The sequence below is a fragment of the Petaurus breviceps genome, unplaced genomic scaffold (genome assembly GCF_028583685.1).
Source record: "Petaurus breviceps papuanus isolate PSGF00001 unplaced genomic scaffold, PetGlider_PUasm1.0 79, whole genome shotgun sequence".
Taxonomy (NCBI): domain Eukaryota; kingdom Metazoa; phylum Chordata; class Mammalia; order Diprotodontia; family Petauridae; genus Petaurus; species Petaurus breviceps.
Window position 1 is genome coordinate 23,608,397 of NW_027186523.1, and position 27,731 is coordinate 23,636,127.

At 34.8% G+C, this 27,731-nt stretch overlaps 1 protein-coding gene across 1 annotated transcript in view; it reads left to right on the plus strand.

Annotated features, from left to right (window-relative positions):
- Positions 1-27,731, plus strand: part of LOC138175716 (semaphorin-3E-like) — a 347,967-nt gene that overhangs the window by 276,273 nt on the left and 43,963 nt on the right. The window contains exons 5-9 of the mRNA XM_069106214.1: positions 430-523; positions 22,947-23,066; positions 25,003-25,145; positions 26,228-26,342; positions 26,818-26,889. Coding sequence (XP_068962315.1) covers positions 430-523; positions 22,947-23,066; positions 25,003-25,145; positions 26,228-26,342; positions 26,818-26,889 — 544 coding nt within the window. The remainder of the gene's footprint in view (positions 1-429; positions 524-22,946; positions 23,067-25,002; positions 25,146-26,227; positions 26,343-26,817; positions 26,890-27,731) is intronic.

Consider the following 27,731-nt stretch of genomic DNA (forward strand, 5'->3'; position numbering starts at 1 on the left):
ACTTCACAGGAGTCCATGACACAATCAGATTAAGAACTCCTGCTTTAGATCATGTTTTCTAACCCATCTCAGAAGGACTTAATATCTGACATTCTTGATCACCATCAGCCATCTCTCTTCTCGTTAGCAAGAAGGGACTTGACTTTTTAGTTCTCTTTAATTTCCTAGTTTTCTGGGATATGGTATGTCTGAATGTGTGGCAAAACATGTGTGGACCAGTAAAAGACTTGGACTTATTTACAAAGTCCTGTGTACACCTAACTATTTTATACTCTTCAACAATGATCTCTTCATAGGAAATAAAACACTGTGAGATAAAAATGTTATCTAGGAAAGTGAACTCATTTGAACTGAGTGAGAAATTATTAGAGGAACTAAATCATCATTAATTTTATATGATTTTAATTGATTTTGTGGTTTTCTTTCCAGGGTCATCTATTTCAGTTGGAATCACACAGATTTGAGCGAGGAAGAGGCAGATGTCCTTTTGATCCCAATTCCTCCTTCACCTCTACTTTAATTGGTAATTATCTCTGTCCCCATCTTCAGGATGCTGTCATCCTATCTTTGGAAACTGATTTGGTCAATTCCTTAAAAGGTTGTCAGTATTTCTTTATAACTTTTTCCATCAAACTTGCATCTAAGAACATTGCTGCCTTCATATTAGACTTAAGCCAGTTCTAATGTAAGCAGAATTGGATGTTACATTGCTTGTGTCATTCTTAAAACATAATTGAATGTCACCTAATAGCTGATGTAGTAATAATTTCAAATAATTTCCTAATTATAAACACATATTTAGTGCAGTGCATTTTTTTCACTTTATTAGTTAATCCTGTTTCCATGTGGGAAGGAAAACTTATTTTGAGGATTTTCTACAATATTTGACAAAGATAATTGACTGTTCACTTTCGCAGTATCCTATTCCTTATGTTTCCACTGCTTTTTGATGGATCATTTAAAATGTTAATTCTTCAATTTCTTACTTTATCCCTTGACATACTATGAAAGTTTAAGATGTAGCGACTGTAGTTTCAGTTATTTTCCTCTGAGACCTGTGATTTCCTAAATGTAGGGAACTCTTGGCAAGAAAAAAAAATTCTCTCTCCCAAAGCAGATCAGCATCTGTTTTACAACTGATAATCTTAGAGAATTACCTAGAGGCAATGAGAGGTGAAATGACCAGCTATAAGTCACACATTCAATATATATGAGAAACTGGAATATAAGTCACATTCAGAAACTGGAATCATAGGTAGGCCTTCCTAACTTCAAGGACAGCTAGCTACCAACTAGTCCTTGTGTTTTCTCTCTGGATATTTTAGTTCTGTTTTAATATTGTCTCCCTAGTGAGGGGAAATCTAAGACTATACAAGGGATAACTAAGTCAAAGAATCCCTTACTCATATAGGACTCCAAAGATCATCTAATCTAAATAGTATATGAATTGAAATCTCCTTTACAGTGCTCTCAACTGTGTTCTGGCCTTGACTTTACTCCTTCAGAAACATTAAAGTGTACAATGATTTTTTCCCCTCTAACTTCAATATTATTTGGAACTGTAATGGCATATTTGTCAAACTGTCCCTGTACCATGATGATAAGTAGAAATGGATGAAATCACAGGATGAAACTAACTTGAAGGTAGCAGTATTTTACACCTAACTCACCAGAAGTATTAAGAAAAATGAATTCATACTCGTCAATTCTTTTTTTTCCTTAACATTGGGTAAGTGGTTCTGAGTATATAGGAATATATTATCGAATTATATGTGAGTGTGATTATGTAATAAGGGAAGAATATAAAACCAAGATGATTTAACAACATAGCTAGAACTATGTAAAGTTCCACATGGTTTTTCAATTAATTAAAATTTGTTGGAAATTTTTTTGTCACTGTAGGGATGAAATTTCATAAATAAAAGATTTAAATAGTATTCGTAGCTTATGCTACAGTTATACCCTTACCATGTAGAACTGTTGTAATAACATAAGACTTGAAGTCAGAAAAATGGTTTTAAATTTTGTTTTTACCACTCAGCATTATGATATTGGACAAAACACTCTACCTTTCTGAAATTTAGCTTCTCCATCTGTAAAATGGAGATAAAGATAATTATACCATTTCCCTCAGGGTTGTGAATAGAAGGTAAGGTAAATATATTATAAAGATATTATAAAAATGCAAGCTATCAAAAGTAAACTGTGAAAAGGGTTTTTCAGTCAAGGACAGAGTTAGGGGCTCAAAAAAACCTTTTAAAAAGACTGGAGTAGAGATTAGAGGCAGCAACCCAACTAAACTCTCCTGTATCTCCTGTAAATGACTTTAAAATTAGTCCTCAAATCAAATTTTGGAATGGAAGAGCCAACAAAATTTCACAGTGAGACATTTTTCTGGCCCAAGAAAATTTAAGAGCTCCATAGAAAAGGTCTCAGACACCTGAATGAAAGCCTACCTGGAGATAACTCACGTGGCTGCAGTAATAGCAGTGGGCATTGGGGTGGCAGAAACAACAGTGGCATCAGTAGCAGCAGCTTCCAGAGATGTCAGAGATGGTAAAGGGATCAGACACCAGATCAGAAAGAGATTACAGCGGACCCTTTGCTGGTGCTGGGTGTAGTTGGCACTGATTGGCAACTCTATTGTTCATATGCAGTTCTAGGCTCAGTTCCCTATCAGAGAATGATTGTGGTTGGTAATAAGGGAGCCATCAATGCTTGTGACTGCAAGGGAGCAGGGGGCTCTTCTTGGAAAAGATCAGAGAGCCCAGAGTAGGAGAATAGTAACCAGGCCACTCACTGGATCATACCACTTTGGAAGCAATGAAAACTTGCAGACCCCCAGAAGTAGCTCTGCAAACAGTGGCACAAAAAAGTCTTGGAAAGTAGATCGAGAGATTATTTAAGACTTATTGAACTACTTGAAAGTCATGATAAAAAAAACAACAACCCCCCCCCAAAAAACCTAGTAATTTCATTTCAAGAAACTATCTAGGAAAACTGCCCTAACACCTCAGTTTCAGAGGGTACACTAGAAATTGAAAGATGATAATGATCACCTTCTGAGAGATATCCCTAAATGAAAACTACTTGGAATATTATAGCCAAATTCTAGAACTCCTAGATCAAGGAGAAAATACTGCAAGCAGTCACAAAGAAACAATTCAAATATAGTATAGCCACAGTCAAGATAATGAAAAATTTAGCAGTTTCCATTGTGAAGGAGCAGAGGACTTGTATGGACTCAATAATTTTTCTAAGCATAAAAATTTTAAGACTTTCATACACATTTATTTGAGTAAATGCAGTCATTCTAATTTAATAATTAGCAATTTGAATTTTAGCTGTTAATTTAATATGTATAAATTTAAATAATATTATAGGAAGAAAGTTGTACATCATGCTCGCTGATTAAGCAAGAGAAGCTAGAAGATGAGAGACTTTTGTATTTAGCATTACTTCTTAACAGGACAAAAATTTCTTCTTTTTTATTAAACTACTCTACCAGTCTCCACTTAGCATCCCTGTAGTCTGGAACTTCAAAGCTGAACATTAAAAGAGGAGGAATGTTACAAGAAGGGACAGTTTCAAGTGTTTCCATCATAGTTCCAAATAGAATTACATTATATTGAAATATAAAGTGCTTGCTGTCTGGGTGGCTTTTCTTCTTACTCAGAATAGAAATCAAATTATAAGAGCTCTCCAAGTCAAACACAAAAGTTATAGAATAATCTCTCCAAAGAAAAGAAATAAAAATATAATTCTTCACATTTATCCATTCCCTTTCATCCCAAAGTACTTTCAAGAGATCATTCACTCACTGTTGAAATGCAGCAGACGCTGGAGTGGAAACATGATAACCAGTGTGAGCCAGCAGCACTTTCAAAGAAAGGATGTGAAGAATAATTCACCCAATTGAAAAAGCAGCAGGAATGTGGGCAGGAAAAGTGTAGCTACCTGAGTTGGAGTTTGGCAAGCACGGTGAAGTTAACCCCAGCAATGAAAGAATACCCTATATTATGTTTTATGGTCATGCATTCCCTACTGATGTGTAACAGTAGAACAGAATGGAACAATGGTGATGATGATATTTAATCTTACAATTTATAACAGGTTTTTATGTCCACTATTGCATTGGATTTTCTCAACAACCTTCTGAGGTAGCAAGGGCAGGTCATGTGATTTCCATCTTCTAGATGAAGAAAACAACAGTTTCCTACACTTAGTTAATAAAGAAGCAAATATTTAAGTCAACATCATCTCTGTTCACTGTAGATGTTACACCCAAATTTCTACTTTTTAATAACAAGTCCAGTTATGTAGAATTTAAACTTTAGATGTGTCTAGTCTAGGTCTTAAGGTAACTGTTTTCAAATAGTTGAAGAGTTGCCATGAGGAAGATGGATTAAACTTGGTCTACTCAGCAGTAAATGGAAGTTGCAGAAAGGAAAGTTCAGGTTTAATGAAAAGAACAGCTCCTACCTAGAACTATCCTAAAATGTAATGAGCTGCCTGAGGAGGCGCTAGGTAACCCCTCACTGTTTTTCAAGCACAGGAGCAATTGTAGGGGATAAAGAAGATTGCAGTTTTATTATGGGTTAGAACATATAACATTTTTAGCTTCCTTATGACCTTGAGAGACTATGATTCTATGCTTGTTATACAGAGTATCCCAAAAAAGTCTTGATGCAATTTTAAGCCTTCAGAAGTATAAATGCTGTAAACATATACATTTTTTTTGGAAAGCTTAACTATTTAAATTTCCTTTATACTTATTTAGTTTGGGGAATTTTGAAAAGTAATTTAATTTTTTTCAGTCCTTCTTAAAGCTAGGATTATAATTGTCATCCTTTCATTCACTGAGTAACAACAACTAATAAAAGGTTTTACAAAGTTAAAAACATGACTAGAACAATGTATAGCAGAAGATAGCAGTTAAACTGAATTTTAAATGAACATTAACATATTACATTATTATATAATTAGCTTTTCAAATACTTTTTGTAACTGTGTAGCATTTTTATTTCTGAAATTATTAAAGCTTAAAACTGCATAAAGACTTTTGGGGCAATCTATATTGATTGAAGATTAAAACTCCATGATTTAGATTCTATAATAGCTATAAGAATATTCAATTACAAATAAAAATTTGAATTAATAGTAAAATTAGCGTTACACTTGTAATTTAATAAAATTATGATAAAATTTCTCATTAAATGTGCTTGCAAAATTAGTTTCAAATGGTTCTTTAAAATATGAAGTGAAAGTGGGACAAATGAATGAATAAAACATACACTTGGTATCCAGTGAAAGTCAAGTACAATGGCTTTATACCTTAGTATTCTTCACTATTTCATAGCATCTATGATTCCATCAAGTACTAACCAACACAGATTCCAAAGTCTCTATGCCTTAGATGGTTTTATAAGTTGTTGTGGCCAAAAATTTCTTTGCTTAGGTGACAGACTTCTGGTAATGAGTCTCTCCAAGGTGAGCTTGGTCTTCAAATAACAGATACACATAGCTGTCTTCAAGGTCCATACTTAAAGATTTTACATCCTGTAGGACCTGCCAAACTTTACACTTCCTGGCATATTCTTTTAGAACAAAAGTCACCTCTACACCACAATAGAGCAGTACCATAGTACTTTTATGGAGTCACAAAAATATATTAATTATAAGTAGAACTTAAATGAAATATATAATATGAATAGTGATACCCATTTTATTTTTTAAATAATTTTTAAATAACAATAAATTAAATGATAGATTCAAATATCTTACACATTGTGAAGGCAATAGGAGCTTATTTGAGCCTGGAAGGCAGCTTGGCTTAATAGACTGAGAGCCAACCAGCCCTTGTTTCAAGTTCAATTTAAACTTAGGTTAAATCACAATAAAACAGTAATCGTTTTTTTTTCTTTTTGAAACCTGAGTTCAATGGCAGACAGCTCCTAGTTCCTTGTCCAGCTTTCCATGCAGATCATGTTCCATATTGAAGCTCACAGTGTCTAGTCCCCCTCAAGTCCTTATTCAAATACCAAGAAACCAAGTCCCAGAACCAGAAAGTCAAAGTCATTACAGTAACCATGAAGTTGGTACACATGGTTAATGCAGTGAACACCCACATTCCCAAGCCTTCACAACAGAACAGGTTCCCTCAAGCAGGGATCCTCCTCTCTCATTCATGGTAGCTTCTCAGTAGGAGTTCTTTCTGGCTCTCAGAAGAAGCTCCGCCTCCATAAGTTCTGTTTTCAAAATCAAAATCACTTTCTCCAGTTCCGTTCTCAAAATCAAAATCACTTTCTCCAGCCTGGGCCTCTCCTCCTCAGCCTCCCTGCAGCTTACTCCAAGAAGTTCTGTCTCAGTTCTCATTTCTCTTCTCAGTTCAGTCCTCAGTCCAGCAGTAACAGCCTAGCCTCCAAATGCTTACTGAGAGAAATTCTGACTCTCCAGCTTGTGTTTTTCCTTACATAAGGTATTAGCTCCTCCCTGTCCCACTCCTTCCTGTTACATCAGCAACCGGGGTTGATACCATCTGTTTCTTAACAGAGGCATGATATAATTAACTTGAAACCAAGTGCTAAGTACCTGTTATCTTACCTATATAAGGAGATCTTCAAATTTTATTACCATTACAACATTAGGAAACAGCATTGCATATTAGATAGAGTGCTAGACATGAAGTCAGGAACACTTGGGTTCAAGTCCCACCTGCTAGCTCAGTGACAATAGGCAAATAACTTCACCTCTGTGAAACTCGGTTTTTTTATATGTGGAATAGGTCTAAGAATACCCATAGGTCCTAAATCATGCAGTAATTTTGAGAATCAAATGAGATAATGTATGCTAGATAATATAGCTAAGTGTTTCTGTGGCATCACTGGATTTATTACCATTGATATCTGCATATCCTCTCTGCAGCTCTAGCTTCCTCTGGGACTGCATTCTGCATAATCACAAACCAGCAAGAAGAAAAATCTTATATTAGCTTGTAAATGACATTATAGATTACCTTCACTATGCATATGATATTTAAAACTATCATTCAATTTATACATCATCTGTTATATACATTGTATGTATAAGGACCTGTATAAATCACTGAGAAATTTCCCAATGACAAGAAATCACCAGTTGTCTATTTTATGTGAACAGATAAGGAAAAGCATGGAAGAAGCAAAGGAGAGATCAGGACAAAAAGTTATAGGAAAAGTTGTAAGATAAGCATCTCACATAACACTCCTTTATTACTAGTTACAGAATGTTAAGTATTTATATAAATATTAGAATTATTATTTTATTATTATATTATAAAATTAATATTTATATAAATATTAGAAGGGGGCTTTTGACTGTTTTAGCAGAATTTAGGAGTACAGCAGCCAGAATTCAGAATTTTGTGTGGAATATTTTACGTTTTTTTTCTGGGAAGTGTCTTCCCTCCAACAAAGCAGGTTAGCGCTTTATCTGAAACTTAGTCTTAACATTTGACCTGTAGGATTCTAAAGTCAAATGACTTACCCAGAGCCACACAGCCAGTATATGCTTTATCTGAAACTTAGTCTTAACATTTGACCTGTAGGATTCTAAAGTCAAATGACTTACCCAGAGCCACACAGCCAGTATATGAAGGAGGCATAACTCAAATCCACGTTTTCCTAGCTGTGATGCCAGTTCTCTAGCCTCTATACTATGTTGCCTCCCCTAAGATATATATATATATATATATATATATATATATATATGAAATGTATCAAATGCTTTACATTTTGCAAAATAATATATGCATATGTGTATATGTGCAAACACATATATGTGTGTGCATACATACATGTTATATATGTATGTGTGTATATATAAATATATACATATATCACATCTCATCTGACCTTTCACAATCATATAAAGGAAGTAGTATAATTATACACATTTTAAAGGTGAATGTTGAAGTTGAGAGGAGTTAAATGATTTGTTAGTGGTCACATAGGCAGTAGGCATCAGAGGTAGGATGTGAACTTAAATCTTTCTGACTTGAAGGCCAGTGCTAAACTTTTACTATGTTCCTTAGGTATCTCTATATTCCTACCACTACAAAAGTCTTATACCTCATCATCATGCAGACATGATCCTGAGCTCTTGAAATCTATGTAAGCCAAGTGATATTGGCAGATTCTACTAATCTAAGAAGTCCTTGAATAGGTTAGCATATTATAGATAGCAATTCCTATCCAAGGATTAGCCTAGTTAAGTATGGAAAGTTATCCCCATTAGCTTGGCCATTAGGTGATGAATGCTTTTGCTATAGAAAATGAAACAACAACAAAAATTTAAAATGTACCTCAACCCAGAGTGCCCCTCTTCTGCTTCCACAGTAACAAAGTGTCAGAAAAAAAGGGCCATAGGTGCTATAAATCAAATAGTTTTGAGATTTTTAACTAACTGTTCATAAAAATTAATTTGTACAAAATAAAATATAAATTACTACATCATTATTGATGTTGTTTTTATAAAAGCTTCCAGGTTACATAAAAGTTGAAACTAAATGGAAAAAAGAGTTGAAAAGCTTTCCTTGGAGAGGCTAATAAAGGTGTTGTCAAATTTAGTATTATTGTTCTCCCAAAGACAACAATGGACATAATTTCACTGGGGCTGTAAATCAGAAGATGCTTTGTAGTTTTGCTTATTAGTGTCAGATCACCGTGAAATGGCTGATATATATATATATGTTGTAGGAGATGGTCATCAGATTGGGAATCAGTAAGAGCAAATAATAGAAAGAATACCATATGAAAAGGAACAAGATAATAAAATGCCAAATGCAATGAGTATTCCAACAAAACCTGCTGAATTTGAAACATGAGAAATAGATATAAATAAAGAAATTAACTCAGGGGCTGCTAGGTGGTGCAGTGAATAGAGTACCGGCTGTGGAGTCAGGAGGACCTGAGTTCAAATCCAACCACAGACACTTAACACATACTAGCTGTGTGACCTTGGGCAAGTTACTTAACCCCAATTGCTCTGCCCTTCCCCCTCCAAAAAGCAAAAAAATAAAATTAAAAAAAAAAGAAATTAACTCTGAAGGACAACAAAGGAAACCAGAAATTGGGTCTTTCAGAGAATTCTTTATCTCTGTGCCAAATAGAGAGAGAGATGGCAGCTAAGGGCAGCACTACTTTAGAGTACAAATTTATGCAAGTATGTAAAACTTTAATGGAGAATGGTAGAAGATCACAGTTGTATTATTGCCTCATAAAATAGCCCAAAGTAGTGGAAGTGTGATCAATCCTGCAGAAAGCTTGAGAAAACATGAGAATCGGCTAAACCAGATCATTCCAAGATGGTGTAATGACAAACTTGGAGGATAACCTAGAAATGAAAGATGGAATAGAACCTATCATGTTTTTGCAGTTACCTTTCTTCATCTTTGATAACAATGAAAAGTAAACATCTTTGAATTCTATTACTTCAGCATCCAATGTGCTAAATCAGGAAGTGATGGCATCTAGTAAAGAATATAAAGTTGGAAAAAATGGCTGGACCTAACCAAGTGTCTACAGACAAAAAATATACTGAAAGCAATGACATTTTAAAGGCACAGAGAATGGATTCCCATGATATTGACAAGAGGAAGTTATTCAAAAGAATAGAAAGAAATCGTTTACAGTTTTGTCATAACCCCCAAAGGTAATCAAGAAATCAATCAGCAACTACTTACTATTTCACCTCTGTAAAACTTCATACACACATACAATCTATATATGTTGATAGTATTTCTGTTGAAAATATGAGAAGGGACCTGGAAGACTTTAGCACAAGTAACCACCAAGAAAATGGACTAAATCAGTGCTGTACCAATATTACCCCATGATACAAACTGTATAGGAAAATTCAGGTTTACTAAGGATGTATACTCCACCAGGGTCAGTATACAGTATGTTCAGCTGTGACTGGTCAGACCAGTATGAGATCAGAAGACTCTAACATAGGTAAGGCACAAATAGTCCATATCAACATTTGGAATGGAGATGTCTATAAACTTGGACATCCAATGTTTCCTTTTAGCTGCTGCAGTTCTGCTTTGCTCATAGAGAACAGTGCCTTCTTTGATGCTGGCACATCATGCTGGGTAGTTCTGTGATAATGTCTCCCATGTCTTACAGTTGATTCCAGAGTTTTTCATGGAGACTTTGAGAGTGTCCTTGTATCACTTCTTTTGACCTCCATGTGAGCACATGCCTTGCATGAATTCTCTGTAAAATAGTATTTTAGGTAAATTGGCATTTGAACATGGCCAACCCATCAGAATTGAACGCTCTGCAGTAGGGTTTGAATGCTTAGTTCAGTTCAAGAAAGCACCTCAGTGTCCGATACTTTATCTTGCTAAGTGATCTTCAGAATATTCCTAATACAATTCAAATAGAAGAGAATCTATTTCCTGTCATGGTACAGATATGCTATACAAAGGGATTACAACAATGAGGTCAGCATAATGACTCTGTAGACCTTCAGTTTGGTAGGACATCTAATGTCTCCTCTTTCCCATGTTTTCCTGGCAATCATGCATCAACCTCATCATCTATGTAGCAGTCCCTTGAAAATATACTGTCAATATAAGTGAACTTATCCACAACATTCAGAGTTTCTCCATTTGCTGTAACCAATGTTTGCACATATTCATGATTCAGTGCTGACTGGTTGAGAACTTCTGTTTTCTTTCTGTTAATTTGTCAAGCCAAAATTAGCACAGGCAGCAGAGAATCAATCCATACTCTCTTGCATCTCAGCCTCAAAGGGTACACTGACTGTCCACTGGATGTGCAGCCCATCAGACTAGTCCTTGGTTGTGTGTGTGTGTGTAGTCCATTAACATGTTAGTCCTAGAGACAGACTATAAATTGGATGACCATCTGAATAGGAGAAGAGAAGGTCAGATTGCATTTGAGAAAATTGTACCAAATCCTGAATGTTTCCAAACACTCAATGGCAAAAGACTTTTAAAATCACCATTCTCTTAGGGAAGTTAAATGGCTGTGACTCATGGAATATCATGATTTCCAAAGAATCTTAAGTGTAGTTGACCCAAAGTGCAAAAAAAAGAGATGCATGATGGTTTTAAGTAGCCTGCACCACACAGCAAACTATAGCTTCTATGTAAAAAGTCACATAAAAGATTTCTTCAAGGAAATGTATGAATAAGGTGGTCCATTCAGGTAACAGAAGTAAGGGTTACATACTACAAATACACTCATACTTAAGAAAAGCTAAAACATCTAGAGAAAGGCTTCTAACATGTTGGATAAATACAATATAGAGGATTTGTGTTAGGTAATGTACAAGAATTTCAAAGGATGAAATTACTTAGATTGATTGTGATATGAAGTAATGAAAATATTAAGTGTATGGAAATTCCATCAAGATTTTACTCTACAACAAGGTCTGGTACTAAGATAAAGGAGCTTAAGTATAATTTGCTAATGACTTTATTGTTTTTGTGACTCATAGTCCAAGAAAAAAAAGTGTTTAGTTTGGTGGTTCATTATATTAGATTTTATAATGTGAAGAAATTTTATTTTGTATCCGTCAGTATTGTTCAATAGCAGGTCTAAAAGTATTTTGTAAACTTTGAAATACTATTTAAATGTGACATTATTGTATTAGAAGAAACTACCTTTGCCCTATCAAGTAAGTTTTTTTTAATACTACTTTTGTTATTCTCTTGCCTGGATAAGTGTTTGAGTTATGTTGGGAAAAAGTCACAAGTGTTTTGCAAAAAGGATATGTTCTTTTAGAGTTTTGCTCACAGCAAAAGTGCCCCATTTCTTTCTGACTTAGTTCCAGTTGTAATTTAACTGTTACAATTCTCCAGGTTCCAGTAGTGTGCCAACATGAATTACGTCATTCCTTTGGGGAAAGTGAAAATGTTTTTGTGTACATTTTGACATTATGTACATAAATTGCCAACTCTTTTTTTGATGTTTCATATTTTTTTCCCTGTGATTTTCTCCAGCGTTGACCAAAAACCATCCTCGTTTTTAGATAAGATTTTATAATGTTGACTGCACATTTTCATAGGAGGTGAATTCAGACTCTTTAAAATGAATAGGACCATATGGATGGTTGAATATCTCTTTACAGAAGTTTAGAAAAGTTGAGAAGTCACACAGGTGGTGAGCCACAGGATTTAAATTCAGATTCTCTGCCTCTATATCCAGTGTTCTTAAATTTTTGACTGATCTTTCATATTCAAATGTTGGAAACCCCAACAAACTACATGAGTTCTTTCTTTGAAACACCTTATCACAAATTAGAAGTACTTAGAGGAATTTGTTTAGAATTTAAGTGAGGCAGTGAATAATTTCTCTCACCCTCTGAAAATCATTATCTCTGCCTTTACTGATATGGAGAACTCCAATGTAAGGGAATTCCCTCTCCCAATGCAGGAGCAAAGTTAGACATTTAGAGGGTCACCAAGACAGTAAGAAGAGAAGTGACTTGAACTGACTTGCCAGTGTGTATAAGATGAGACTACTCAGGATAACCTGAAGTTGAAACTGGTTTCCTGTCCACACTACCTCCAGCCTTCTAAATCATTTACATGTGTGTGTATTTCTGTTAAAAACACTTTATATCCTCTGCAGCTAATATATAATAATATATATATATATATGTATATATATATATGTATTCCCCTCAGGTGTCAATGCTGACCTCCATGGCATTAGAAGTGTAACTATTTCAGTCTGTGTGCATATTTATTTTAATTTGCATCACCACAAACTTTTAAGGGATCTTTGATTTAAAGAAGGTTGAGTTCCTGTACCCTAAGAAAATTGACACACTGCTCACTGAGTTTCTTTTGGGAGTTTTTCAGAGTTCATGTAATCTACAGACTCTCTGTAGCTTCTGGCCCAGGCCCTTGAACCCCAGGGAGCTATTTAAAGTTTTGGCTTACAGTTTTCTCAGAGCTCTTTTAAAAGTAGTTATAGTCTTTAATCTCTCATGGACTTTCACTCCCATAAGAACCTGGTGTTGACCATGACAGTTGGAGTGCCTGTTATGAACCACAAAGAAAACTATATGAGAATGGGCAGTGCCAGTGAATGCAAGATGGCAAGATGTACAAATGCATCTTTCTTTTTCATACCTCAGAAACCACCTTTATGTCATGCCGATATCAACTGCTAGTCTTCTGTCAACAGAGAAAAGCCACACACCCTCCCACTATTCCTTACCAAAAATTATGACTAGAATGAGAGTGTGAACTGAGATGTTGGAACCAATGTTGTTGCCTGCTCATCCATATCCACCCCCACAAACTCATTTCTTTTTCTTTGTAACATAATTTGTGTAACAGATATTCATCTCACTAATCCATCCAAAGAGAAGTAATTTAAAACAATCATACAATTCATACAGTAAAGGACACAAGTTTACTCTTATTCATCCTTTAGCCTGCATCTTCCTTTATTCCAAGATGTGAACATATTTGCTGTTTTTCAAAACTGCTAGAGTTTAAAACAGAAAAACTTATAGCATAGTTAAAAAATACTTGAGTGAAACCCAGGAATATAAGATGTCAGTGAAAAACTACTGTATACTTTCCTCCCAGGACAATTAAAAGCTACATAATCAACCTGAGAAGAAGAATTTGATTAGAAGTTATACAGTCCATTAACAGACTGATAAGTTCTATCAACTGTCAGAATTATTTTTATTCTTATTTTTTTTAAGCTATTGGGGTTGAGTAACTTGCTCAAGGTTACACGGCCAGTTATTTTGTGTGGGTGCCAAGTATCTGAGGCCAGAACCGATCCTGGGTCTCCTGACGCCAGAGCCGGTGCTCTTACTGCACCACCTGGCTGCCCCTATCAAAATAATTTTTAATGCATATGTTAAGATATAGGTTCTGTTTTAAAAGCAGTCAATTAGAAAATATTTTAAAATTTTTTAATAAATTATCAACTCCAAAGAAAATTTTATTCCAAAACCCTACCATTATAGAAACATCTCACATTGGAGCCAATGACTATATAATTATTATCCATTAAGTAGCCAAAATCAAGGACTAGTTAACTTATTAAATTTACAGCAGTTTATTCGGATGACCAATGAATTGAATGTTTTTATCTATAAAAATAAACTAAATGCATGGGGAAAATTTTCCTTTGATCCACCCATTTTGAAAAATTCCACAGTTTGACCTAAGGACACATTTTCTTTTTTACAAAATAAATTTTATAAAACATGAATCAAATATAACATAATAGATTATACATAAGAGACAGTTAAGCATAGTGGACAGACATGTATAGGCAACTAATCTCAAAGCCAGCAAGAACTTATTTCAAGTCATACCTTTGACACATGCTGGCTGTGTGATCATAGGATCATACGTAACTTCTCAGTGCTCTCTAGCTACATCTCTAAGACAAAATTTCAAAAAAGATCCCAAACTCCATTAACAGAAGGAATTTCCTCACATGGAAGTTTTATACCAAGGAAATTACAGGTCTAGGCCCTATCCTAGTATCTATCCTAAATAAAATTTCAAATTTTGTTATTTGAATTCCACAATTCTATGAAATTACATAATTATTTTCCATATTTATTCAAATAACCTATCACAGGGTATTTGGAATGAAAACTGATTGCAGCTTACTCATCTACAGATCTTTTATTTTCCCCAGATTTTTAAAAATACTCCCTTTTGCCTAGTTTATTTTCCCATCCTGTACTTTTACATCTGATTTTTTTTTCGTCTAAGTTAAGGCTTTTAATTTCTGTCATTACTAAATTCCTTCCCATTAGGTTTCTCCATCATTATAATCTGACATACTGATTCTTTTATCTAACATGTTACAAAGGCCCCCAACCTTATGTCTTTTAGAAATGAGAGGAACTCCAGCAGTGCCTTTGTTTAAGTCATTGATAAAAATGCTGACCAGTTAAGTCCCAGCACAGATCCCTGGGGCTCTGCAGAGGAGACCTGTCTGATGATTGACAGGAACATAGAGGTTGAATGTTCAAAAAAGCAATTTACTCCCCCCACCCCCACCAGGGATTCCATGTTGGCATCAGTCTATAAATAACTTCTCTTATGGTTCCATCATTCAACTACTTTCACACCTACCTAATAGTGCTAGCCAATTTATGTTACTTGTGATATTTGATCATATCTTCTTATGGACAATTTTGTCATAAATTGTTCAGTCCAATTGAAAATATGATCTTTTTTTCAATTTTCTGACTAGTTTTTAAAAATTGAAATAAATGTATGCATCATTTTTATGTGCAATCACACGCAAGTTACTTCATTTTATTGTCATTGTTTTTCCATGAGAGTCTATGTTATACCAAAATAAATGGTACTGTTTTTTTTGTTGGATCCTTTTAGATAGTATTTTTTTTAGTTTTCAAATGCTTTATTAACTTCTGATTTACATCATTCATTTCCTCCAGATTTTGTGTTACAAATGTTCTCCCTGTTTTTCCCCTACCCACCGCCCCAAAATAGCAGTCCCATAGGATATCCCCTCCTCCAATCTGTTCTCTCCCATATTTTCTCCCATACCCCTTTTGACTTTTCCAGTGGATCTCTATGCCTCAGTGCCTGTATATCTTATTTCCCCATTACATGTAAAAAAGTATTAATAATAGTATATATATATATATATGTTTGAATATTTGTTTTTAAAACTTTGAATTCCAGATTCATTCCCTTCCTCCCTTGTCACCCACACTTACTGGGAAGATAAGCAGTTCAGTATAGGTGGTACATGTGTGGCTAATGCAAAACAATAACATAGTATATATATTGTAAAAGACTGACTGTATTTCCCTCCCTCCTATCCCACCTCCCACTTGTTCTATTCTCTACTTTGATCCTGTCCCTGTTCAAAAGTGGGTGCTTCCAACTTCCTTCCCCCCAGCCTGCCCTCCCTTCATCATCCCCCTCTTATCCCCTTCCCCCCCTACACTCCTGGAGGGTGAGATACCCTATTTAGTGTGTATTTCATTCCCTCCTCAAGCCAAATTCAATGGGAGCTTTCATCCCAAACGCTGAGGTTTTCTTGGCTGCTGGAGGTATTAGATGGGTGCCCTCTCTGAGGCCTCCACACGCTCTGGCAAGCTGGACACACACCCCATGACCTCCACCCTAGACTGCAGTCCAGATCCAAGCAGGTTAAAGCAAGAACGAATACCCCTCAGACTATTCGCTTGGTCCCCCTACACTCTGCAGGCCAGGAGCTGAAGCTGCCATGGAGGGCTGGCTGGCTATGCCAGGCATTTCAGCAGCTTCTCATGCTGGGGGCAAAAGCCACACACTCCCACTTACTGGGTCCCAAAGTCCAGACTGCACTGACCTCTCACTTTGTCCTTCGTATCTATGTGTTGATAAATCTGGAAAAGGCCACAGTTGCTGCTGATCTGGAGTCCCTCTGGCAGGTGGCTGGTCAGGCCTGCCCTGGGGCTAAAGCCTAGGCATGGGGCTGGGCTTGGCTCTCAGAGCCCTCTGCTGGCAGATTCCTGCTGGCCTGCTGGGCTGTCCTCAGGGGGAGGTTAGTTTCTCTGTGTCATTTTGTGGGTTCTGCAGCTCCAAAATTTGTTTATAGAGTCCCCTTTTTACATGGATTGGGGAAGGTGGAAGCAGGAGCAGAGGGGTGGTCCTGCTTCTGTTCCACCATCTTGACTCCGCCCCCTATTATTAACTTTCTATATGTGTCAATATTATGCACACTCACAAAGTTAAAGATGAAATGTTGAAGATTTTTTAAAATTACATTTGCCCAAGAAAACAATGATCTATTTTCAACCTAGAATGTTAATGTGAACCAAGAAAAAAATTCAGGCTGAAAACTTTGAGGTTGAATCTGGAGGTCAAGTTGAACTGATAAAAAGGTAATACATACTGAAGGCAATACTTACAAATTCCTTGTCCTTCTCTAGGCCAGGCACATAGGAAATAGAAAAAGCTAAGAACTGGCATCCTGATGTAGAAATTTAGTGGGAAGAACACATTTAGGACTATTAACATCTTTACATCACAGGTCTTAATACTTTCTGCGTAGTAAAGTAGGCATTGAACTTTTGTGGATGAGAACTTTTATTCTACTTCTTTTTTCTCATTTTAAAAAATTCTAAATTTAAACATTAAGTGAAATGAGCACTTCTATAAACACACTAGAATAGAGGATTATACTTAAACTGTGAAACTATCATATATGACTTTCTTTTTAAAAAGTGTTTAAAATATTCATCATTTTTCTTTAAAATTTATCTTGTAATTCCTTCTGGTCTTCTCTTTTATTCTGTGCATTTGCAACCCAGTCTCATGGAAGTAACAAGGAAGCCTTGAGAGAGATACAGGATAAATCATGTGTCATTCAAATCAAACTACCAGTACTTTGACTATCACCTATTCAGACCCTGATGAAGATAGCTGAGGACACTGAAGACAAGAGCCTTAGAAAGAACATTGACCATTAAACCCTAAATATGGTTCCTGCCTATCCACTGAATCCAGTATTGAGGTAGATGTCATTATGGAGAGGGAACTCACTGTCTTTCTCACAATAAGCAGCAGCTTCTGCCACCAGCAGGTACATAAGCACAGGGACCAGAAGAGTGGCAGTAGCCCCCAAATCATCAGCCTACTCCTCACAGCCATCTTCCAGGGAAACAAGTCTTGCGTGGATGGGATCAACCATTCCTACTGACTGACAACCAACTGCCATACACAGCACAGCCAATCCCACCTGGTTGCAATAGCAAGGTGTCCTGATAGAGAAACAGGAGACAGCATATACCCGGAAAATCAAACCATCATCACTCCCTTGACCATTATTTCCTCATGTATTCTGATGGAGATAACCCACAACCCTCAATATAAAAGCATCGAGAATAGCAATGCTTCTAGCCCTAGTGCCTTTGCCATCATTCTGGAAAGTAGCACTTATGGAAAGTAGCACAGGGATGCAACCTGGCAACAGCTCCTACAAGTATTGCAGCCCTATAATAGCAATAAATATAAATAGTAGCTATAAAACTCAAAAAGAAGAGTTCCTAACACCAGAGTCCTTGGCACTATCAAATGGCTCAACCTCAGAAAATGATGTGATTTTATCAGTGGAAATAACATTAAAGAAGCAGCATTTACATATTCTTTGCTTCTGCACCCTGAGGACCATGGAAATTTGCCATCTGACTTGCAGCTAAAATCTTCCATATGTGTTGTTTCCCATTAGAATGTTGGCTCCTTGAGAAGGGAGACTTCTTGCATTTCTCTTTGTATTGTTTGCACTTAGCAGAGTGCTTGGCACATAGTAAGCCCTTACTAAAGACTTCATTCATTAATTCGGAAAGCATGTTCCAGTAATCTTATTTTCTTTTCAAAAAAATTAACAACCCTATCCCTAATTTTCCCCTCCTTCTCTACTCTCCACTCCATAAAATAGAAATAAATCTTTGTAATAGATATGTATAATCATGCAAACACTCATATTAGCTATATCCAAAAAATGTATGTTTCTCTATCAGGACATGGGTAGCCTGCTTCATGCTTCATCATCAATTCTTTGGAATTGCGGTAATTACAATGATCATAGTTATTCAGTCTTTCAAAGTTATTTGTCTATACAACATTATGGGTATTATACAAATTGTTCTCTTGGTTCTGCTCACTTCACTCTGCATTAGTTCCTGCAATTCTTCAATATCTTCTCTGAATTTTCCCCTACATCATTTCTTGTGGTCAATAGTATTCCATTATGTTCATATATTATCATTTGCTTAGCCATCCCTCAATTCATATGCACTCCCTTACTATCCAGTTCTTTGCCACCACAAAAACAACTGCTACAAATACTTTGGAAACACAATTCCTGTCCCTCTTTCTTTGATCTCTTTGTGGTATAGGAGTAACACTGGTTTCTTTGGGTCAAAGGTTCTGTACAATTCGGTGAATCTGGGGGCGGGGCATAGTTTGAAATTTCTTTCAAGAACAGCTATATTAATCCACAGCCCTACAAACCCTGTGTTGATGTATCTATTTTCTAGCCACTCATACATTTTTAAATTTTCCTATAATATGTCATAATTTTTTAGAATGAAAAGAAACCGTAAGATATCGTCTAGTACAAAACTCCTCATTTCCGTTTGAAAACTGAGATCCGGAGTTTTAGTGATTTGCTTAAGATCACAAGGCAACTTAGTAATAGAGGCAGAACTCAACTGCCATTTCAGTTATTCTACTGAACCAACAATTATATTTATTGTCACTGATTCCTTGACAGTCAATATCACCCAAGTGACATCTGACCATCAAAGAGTCCCATAGTATATGTCCTTTCATCAATAAATATTGTAATTTAAAACTGCTATAGGTTACCTAAAACTGCTATCAAAAATAAACCAGCCCTATGGCCATCAAAAATAAAGCATACTGCAAGGATCAGGTTGGTTACTCATATCACTGACTGAATTTGTTTGTTGCATATATTTTTTAATAAGTTCATCAAAAAAAAATAGCTTTATCCCTTAAATCTTGGAATGACATTTGAATGTTTTTTTCCTTTAAAAAATCTTGGGAATATGGCTAATCCACTTGAGAGATTATTGCATTTAGTATAGTACCAAGAATACGTTTCTTAATTTTTCTAATGGTGCAACCTCTAAGCTTCTCTATCAATAGACATTTTTATAAAGAAAAATTAGAAACAAAAATTACGTGTATGTGCTATTGAATCTAATTATTATCTCCTGATTAAAGGTTTATCAACTTGGATCTGTATAAGAAGTTAATCAGAGTATATTTACCCTCACTTAAATGCTATTAAGAAACCCTGCTTTACTGTCTTCTGATTTGTCTCATTTTGATTAATTTTATAGATTCTACTCTCTCTCTTTCTCTTTTTCTCTCCCTCTCTGTCTCTTGTCCCCCCCACCCCCGCCTTAGCTAACATTTTTATAAATCTGGATTGTCCATTACATCAACTTTTTGTTCCTCATAACATGATGTGAAAGGAGAATTCTTCCCTTCTGGAAGAAAGCTAAATTTTTAAAAGGAGAGCACATTTGGTATAGTTTAAATGGCAAATGGGTTTTTAGCACCTGTACAGATACTTTGATGTAAAATACGTACTCTCGGTTATGTGAATTGTTCATAAACCCTTTTGTTTTCTGATGTACAAAAGGAAAAAGAAATAAAGTGAGTATTGGTCAGAAGATCAGAACTTTTTCCCCTTTTGTGCTAATAGCTTACTTGAATTGGATATGTATTTGATATCATAGGGTTGCCATCTAGTGGTGTAAAAAGAACATTTTAATTTAAAAGTCATATTTTCTGTAATTAAGCATTTTGCTAAGTAAACAAATTATAATCAATTGCTAGACTACATTTTAAGTGTTACTTACAAATGAAAGCCATTGTATTTTCTATGATGTGAGATCTACAGAACATGTATTTTTATATTTAAAAAGTATATTAGATCTAACTTTTTTATATTAAAAGTTCTAAAAGACAAATTTTGTAAGATGGCCAAAATTAAATCAAGTAGTATTAACTGTGGACTTGGAAAACATAAACTTGTTCCAGAATTTTGAAATGAGAAGTATTTATATCAGTTAACTAAAATTTAAACCTTTTCAGAACCTGACTTATTCTTAACTTTTCAATCTTACATTTTACCTATCTCCACATATTCTATGATCAATACTTTCTGACCTACTTGCTTTTCCTCTCCTGGTTCTCCACTTCCTGGCTTCCCTGGCTTCCTTCAAAGCTCAACTAAGATCTTACCTTCTACAGGAAGCTTTTCTTAACCTCTTTTAATCCTAATGCCTTCCTTCTTTTAATAATTTCCTATCTATCCTATATAGAACTTGTTTGTAATTATTTGTTTGCTTGTTGTTTCCCCCATTAGGCACTGAACTACTGGTGGTTAGGGACTATCTTTTGTGTCTTTGAAGCCACAGCACTTAGCACAGTGCCTGAATGACTTCCTCTCATACAATTCCCATCTCCAATCTTTTTCACTGACTGTCTCCCATGTTTAGAATGTTCTTCCTCTTATACCTCTTGGATTCCTTGATTTGATTTCCTTCAAGATTTAGCTTCTACTGGAAGCCTTCTACTTCTTACCTTCTACTGGAAGCCTTTCCAGGACTTCCCATCTGTTATTGTCTTCCTTTCTCAGTAGACCATCCAGCTACTTTGTATATTTCTATTTTGTTTCCCCGATTAGAATGTTAGGTCCTTTTGGTTTTCTTTGTATTTTCAGCATTCAGCCCAGTAACTGGAACATAGGAAAAGCTTAAATAAATTGGTTGTTGATTAAAAAACAAAGAGCAATGTAGCATGTATATATATAAAGAGAGAGAGAGAGAGAGATACAGAGACAGAGACAGAGAGACAGACAGAGAGACAGAGACAGAGAGAGAATGAGGGAGGAATGTAGAGAGAGGAAAGAAGGAAGGAAGGGAGGGAGGAAGGAAGGAAGGAAGGAAGGAAGGAAGGAAGAAAGAAAGAAAGAAAGAAAGAAAGAAAGAAAGAAAGAAAGAAAGAAAGAAAGAAAGAAAGAAAGAAAGAAAAAGAAAAAGAAAAAATATGCTTGAGGAAAAGATCTCTAGGAATTATTATTCAGTGGAAAGAGTACTGAATTTAAAGTTGAAAGGCCTGGGTTTGAATCTCATCTTTACCAATAATTCCTTTCATGGTATTAGCAAATCACTTAACTTCAAGTCTTAGTGCTCTGTATGTAAACTGAGGCGCTGGATTATATGACCTCTATGGTCCCTTGAAAATCTCAATCTGTTGTGAATGTGAAAAATATCATCTAATTTAAACCTGAAATACAGAATTTGCGAATTGTAAATCTATAAAGATAATACTCAAATAGGACAATGGATAAGAAAAAAAATCACAAAAGAAGAAACAGAAATATTTGAAAAATTGTTCACTCATTCATAAGTAAAGTGAATTAAAACCAATAGTAACAATTCTGATATATCAAATTAAAAATACATGATAAAAAACATCAATAGGAAGCCTTTTTTCTTTCTTCACAGACCTAAACAACAGCAACAACAACAAAACTTCACAGACATTTTCGATAAGTTTTATTTTCATTTTCATTTTTATTAGGATCACCTCAATAAGACAATAGAAATAACTAGACCAAGTTACCTATAATCCTCCAGTGGGACAATTATCCATGAACACAAAATGTTGTTTGATTTCCTTCACCTTTATAAGACTATAAACAAAAAATCTAGTGTGAATAACTCTACCATATAATCACTCATAGAAAAATAGTTGTATTAGTAATAACAACAATAAACATAATAAAATCCTGCCTCAGGACATTTTCTATTAGAATCTCATTGAAACATACAAAAATCAAATAATACTATTGCTGTCAAAAATAATAATAATTAGTAGTAGTAGTATATATGTATATTTATTTTTGTATGTATATGTATGCTTATATGCAGTAACACACGATGTTGTTTCATATTCTTAACCTTGAAAGGCTTCAAAAGAAGGTCAAGTATGAATAACTCATTATTATCTTTCTATCAATCAATCTGTCTAGCTAATCATCATATATATTCAATGTAATATAATATAGCATGATATGATATAATTGAATACATATGCACACAGATAGATTGGTAGATACCTACAACTACACTCTTGACTTTTTCATGTAAATATATACACATATAGTATGTATGTGTATATAAAATATACATATATGTGTACATGTGTATATACACATATGAATACATGCATGCATGCATGCATATATGCACAGTCTTCTACGTAACCTATATAGATGAAAAAAATATGGTATATGTGATTTATTTCCAAAACCTACAGTTCACTCTGTGTTAAACAGAGGGAACGCATTGACTTGTCTTTACCTCTTCTTTTTATGTAGGAAGTGAGCTGTTTTCTGGACTCTACAGTGACTACTGGGGAAGAGATGCTGCTGTCTTTCGCAGCCTGGGCCGCATGGCACACATTCGGACAGAGCATGATGATGAGCGTCTGCTAAAAGGTACAGCTGAAGGGAGGACTCTCTTGGGTTACAAAAGGCTTGATGCCTAGTATAATCACTGCAGAGCTCAGAAACGGTTTTTTGTTTTTGTTTTTTTGATGCAAGTTCATTGTTTGTATTAGAGTACCACTTCAATTTCTCAATGTATTGTCAAATAATCTCTAACATTTTCTGAATATCCCTGGATCTCAAAATGTCAAAATAAGGAGAGATCTCAGAAGTCACCTTGTCCACTTTGAACCTGAAAAATAAGTCCTTCTGCAAAATGTCAGATGGATATTCATCCGAGCTGTGATTGAGATTACCTACCATGGCAGCCTATTCCACTTAGGGAAAGCTCCACTTATTAGGAAATTTTTCTTTATATTAAACCTAAATTTGCTTCATGCAACATCCATGTATATCTAGATCTATATCCGCATCCATATCTATATCATCTATATCTATGTCTGTAGCTATAGATCTCTCCAATTATGTATATGTACATACGCGTGCATGAATACACACACAAACGCATGCATGCATGCATACGTACATAACACACAGCTAAGTGGTACATTGGGCTAAGTGGTGAGCCTGAAGTCAATTAGAGCCTCAGATAAGTAGATGTGTGACCCTGGACCAGTTACTTTTTGCCTCACTTTCCTCCTCTGCAAAATGAGGTGGAGAAGGAAATGGCAAACCACTCTATATCTTTGTCAAGAAAAACCGAAATAGAATCGTGAAGAGTCAGACATGACTGAAACCACTGAACAGTACACACATACACACACACACAGATTCTATCCATTTATATCATATTATATATTAGGCCATTCATTGTACATATTTTAATTCTTTAAAATAAGTTAAATAAGTTCAAAATAAAAATATTATATGCACATAGACACATGCATATATATACACACATATAAATTCTATCCATTTATATGTTATATACACTATGCTATGTATAATATATCTTGAGTCTTTCAAATAAGTTGTTACAGATACTAAAGCAGGTTTATTGTTTCAGAAATGCATATTCTGAAGGTTTATTCAAACGGCACTAAAGCAGTGAATTAAAATTTTAAACACACACACGCACACACACACACACACAGAGCTACTCAATGAGTTATTTTGTCCACATTTAACCATCAGTGTGTTTTTCCCCTACTGAATTGACTGTATATTTGCATCAGGTAGATACCATTTTATGAAATCACATTACATTTTAGGAAGTATCTTCAATAACTTTTAGATATGTTTTAAAATTTAAATCATTCATATTTTCATATATTTTCACATAAAATTATATTTTATGCTTAATAGAAAAAATCACTTTCCAGAGATTGTTTCTATTAAAAAAATTACATTTTTAAGTCTTACTGGCATTACAAAGTTTATCAAATATATCATGTGAAGAAAAAAAAACTCACAATTTTCTAGATTATAAATGTCTCAGGTCATTATACATTATTTTCATTTTAAAACAAAACTATTCCATAATGTGATCCAATGGGAAAATATTATGAGCATCTAAGGGAAAGTGATGTTGCACTATAGGCAAAAATATCTTCATTGCATTAAAGTAAATTTTTATTAAATAGAAGAAAGAATATCACATGTTGTTCCATGGTCAGTGTTTCTTATTATTCCTGCCTTTGGGATATATTCCTAATTCTTGATCATGTATTTTTGACCATACCTCAACTTGATCAACTAAAGATCTCATATTTCTTCCCTAATATTTCAGAATGTTTTGCTTCTGAGGGTTAGAGTTCTCTTTGTAGATACTGAAAATGGAATGTAAAAACCTATATACTCAGAACACTTTCTTTCTCAATGAAATGAGTCTGTCATAGCATTCATTTTTTCTTATTTATTGGAAAAGGAGGTTTCAAAACCAAATTTTAAAAATTTAATGAAATCACTTTTTTTTACTTTTCCGAAGAACCTAAGTTTGTAGGTTCTTATATGATTCCTGACAATGAAGACCGGGATGACAACAAAGTCTATTTCTTCTTTACTGAAAAGGCGCTGGAGTCAGAAAACAATGCGCACACAATTTACACAAGAGTGGGAAGAGTATGTGCGGTAAGACTTCCATTCTTGTAGCATTTTCCGCTTGGTTGCCACACTATGTATTAAAAATATTCAGTCCAACCTATTAGTTTACAGATAAAGAAGATGAAGGGCAGGGAAGTGTATCGACCTGCCCAAGGTGACACAGGTAGTAAATTTCAGAACTGAGATTTGATTTGATTCTAAATTCTTCTGGTTTGTGGAGACTGTAATCACTTTGGGGCCAATGATTTCTTGATAAGCTTCTATGAACTTAGAAAGAGAGGGGTACACACACACACACACACACACACACATACACACACTCATTCACATATTCCTTTACTAGGACCATATTCCAAGCATATCCTGTTTGTCATGAGACCTATCAGAGTAAATGTCAGTTTACTGTATATTTAATTATAATTTATACTATAATATTTGTAATTTTATACCACCATTTATTAAATAGTGCATAGGAATTAAAATGAGAATAAGTGGCAAAAAGAAGAGAGTATAAAATGAAACAGATAAGACTATCTCTCTGTTGATACATTATCTGCTTTATTTTAGCTAGTGAAAATGAACGGTCATTGCAAATGATTATGTTTGCAAAGGGAATCTTTGTAGTGTCATGCCTAGCTATATAGGGTGGGGGGTGGGGAAGGACCTCTGGACACTTTTATCACCTAAGTAAATTAATTTTATGTATCCATTTGCATTTATTTAATTTTTGTGCTCTGTCCAAAATAATATGACATTTAAAGATAAAAGAGAAGAAAATGCATGCTTAAAATAGTAGGTTACATAAGCAAATTATAATAATGAACAAATTCCACCAATGATTGTTATTGGTAATTGCTTATTGGCTAATATTTGCTAAGATATATTACAAATACTACTTAATTGACCTCGTTGGAAGTATCCTGAGGAACCTTTATTGTCTGTACCATGTTTTAGAAGAGATTTGGTCAATCTCTAGTACATTTTCATTGTTTTTCTATAAATTATACATTTTGCACATTAAAAATTACAATCATGTGGAAATATGGCCTTCATAATTGCTCAATTTAGACACATTATTAAGTGCTAATAAATGCTTCCTTTTTTAACAGAATGATGTGGGAGGACAGAGAATTTTAGTAAATAAGTGGAGCAGTTTCCTTAAAGCAAGGTTGGTTTGCTCAGTGCCTGGAATAAATGGGATTGATACCCACTTTGATGAATTAGGTAAGTGTCGTAAGTGGAATTAAAAGTTATTATCTGATAATTGTGACAATTTTATGGCCACCATTTGACACCTGTCTTTAAGGATAATTTGTTCTTCATGATATTTGATATATACCTATTTTAGAAAGATTTTCTAGTTACTGTAATCCAACTGTGTGTATGTTATGTGAGTAAGGGGCGTGGAACATAAAGCTTGGTCCATCCAATTAACCTGGGGCCAGTATTTCTGGTTCCTCGCCTTGTGGTTCTGCCATATAGACAAGCTATAAAGCATCAGACTAACTATATTTTTAGTCTAATATGATTTGCATATGTTTGTATGTATTTTCTAATACAAAACAAAGTCTTTAAAAAGTTTGTAAAGTTTGTAAACTATCTTATGTCGAATTAGGGTAACATGGAATAATTGAAAAATTTTGAAAATATAGTTATTATTAGCACTCAGAAATATATTAATTGTCTTTTAATTTTATAGAGGATATTTTTTTGCTACATACAAGAGATAATAAAAACCCAGTGATATTTGGACTCTTTAATACAACAAGGTAAGTATTTAATAAAGTCAGTGGAAACAAGAAACGTGTACAAGCTTTCATGAGCCTTCTTATTGCCAAGGCTTCTACCTTGAGTTGTTTAAACTTTTTCTTTTTTATCTCCTAAGTCCTACCAATCACTAAGTCTTGCTTGTTCTTCCTCCACAGTAATTCATACACACATATAAATATGTGTAGATGTGTGTGTATAATATACACAGTTTCCTTTCTGCTTCCAGTCATTATAGAAGCATATCTACTCTTCTTCTTCCCAATATTCCTTGTTCTTCCCACTCAATTCACAGTTTCACACAAATTTCATAATAATGACCCTCAAACATAATTTTCAGTGAATTACCTCTTGTTTAAGACCCTCAAGTGACTGATACTGTTTTGCCTATTACAGCAGATATTTTCTAGCCTAACATTCAAGCCCTCCATGCCCATCTTCCCAATGGCATGTCTAATCATTCCCCAACATCATCTCTCTTATTTACTTTAGGTAATTCTGTACTTTTCTGGTTTCCAACATTTATTTGCTCCTCCTAAGGAGGTGATTTCATCTTTTATTCCCTTTTCTTGGAATTGTTTGCACAAACTCATAGACCTTTCTACAAACCCATGGATCTTTTTAAAAATCACCACCCCTAGGATGCCTGATCAAACTGACGACATCCCATTATGAGTATACTTATATCTGTTTTTGCTCTTTCTCTTTTGTCTTCAGCAAATGTATAAACAGTTTCCACATTCATACCTTGGAGTTCTTTCTAACTTCCATTATGATAATTACCTAGATTTCTTAAGTTCATCTTTCATCTATATATGAACATTTAGTCCCTTCAAGGTAGGGACT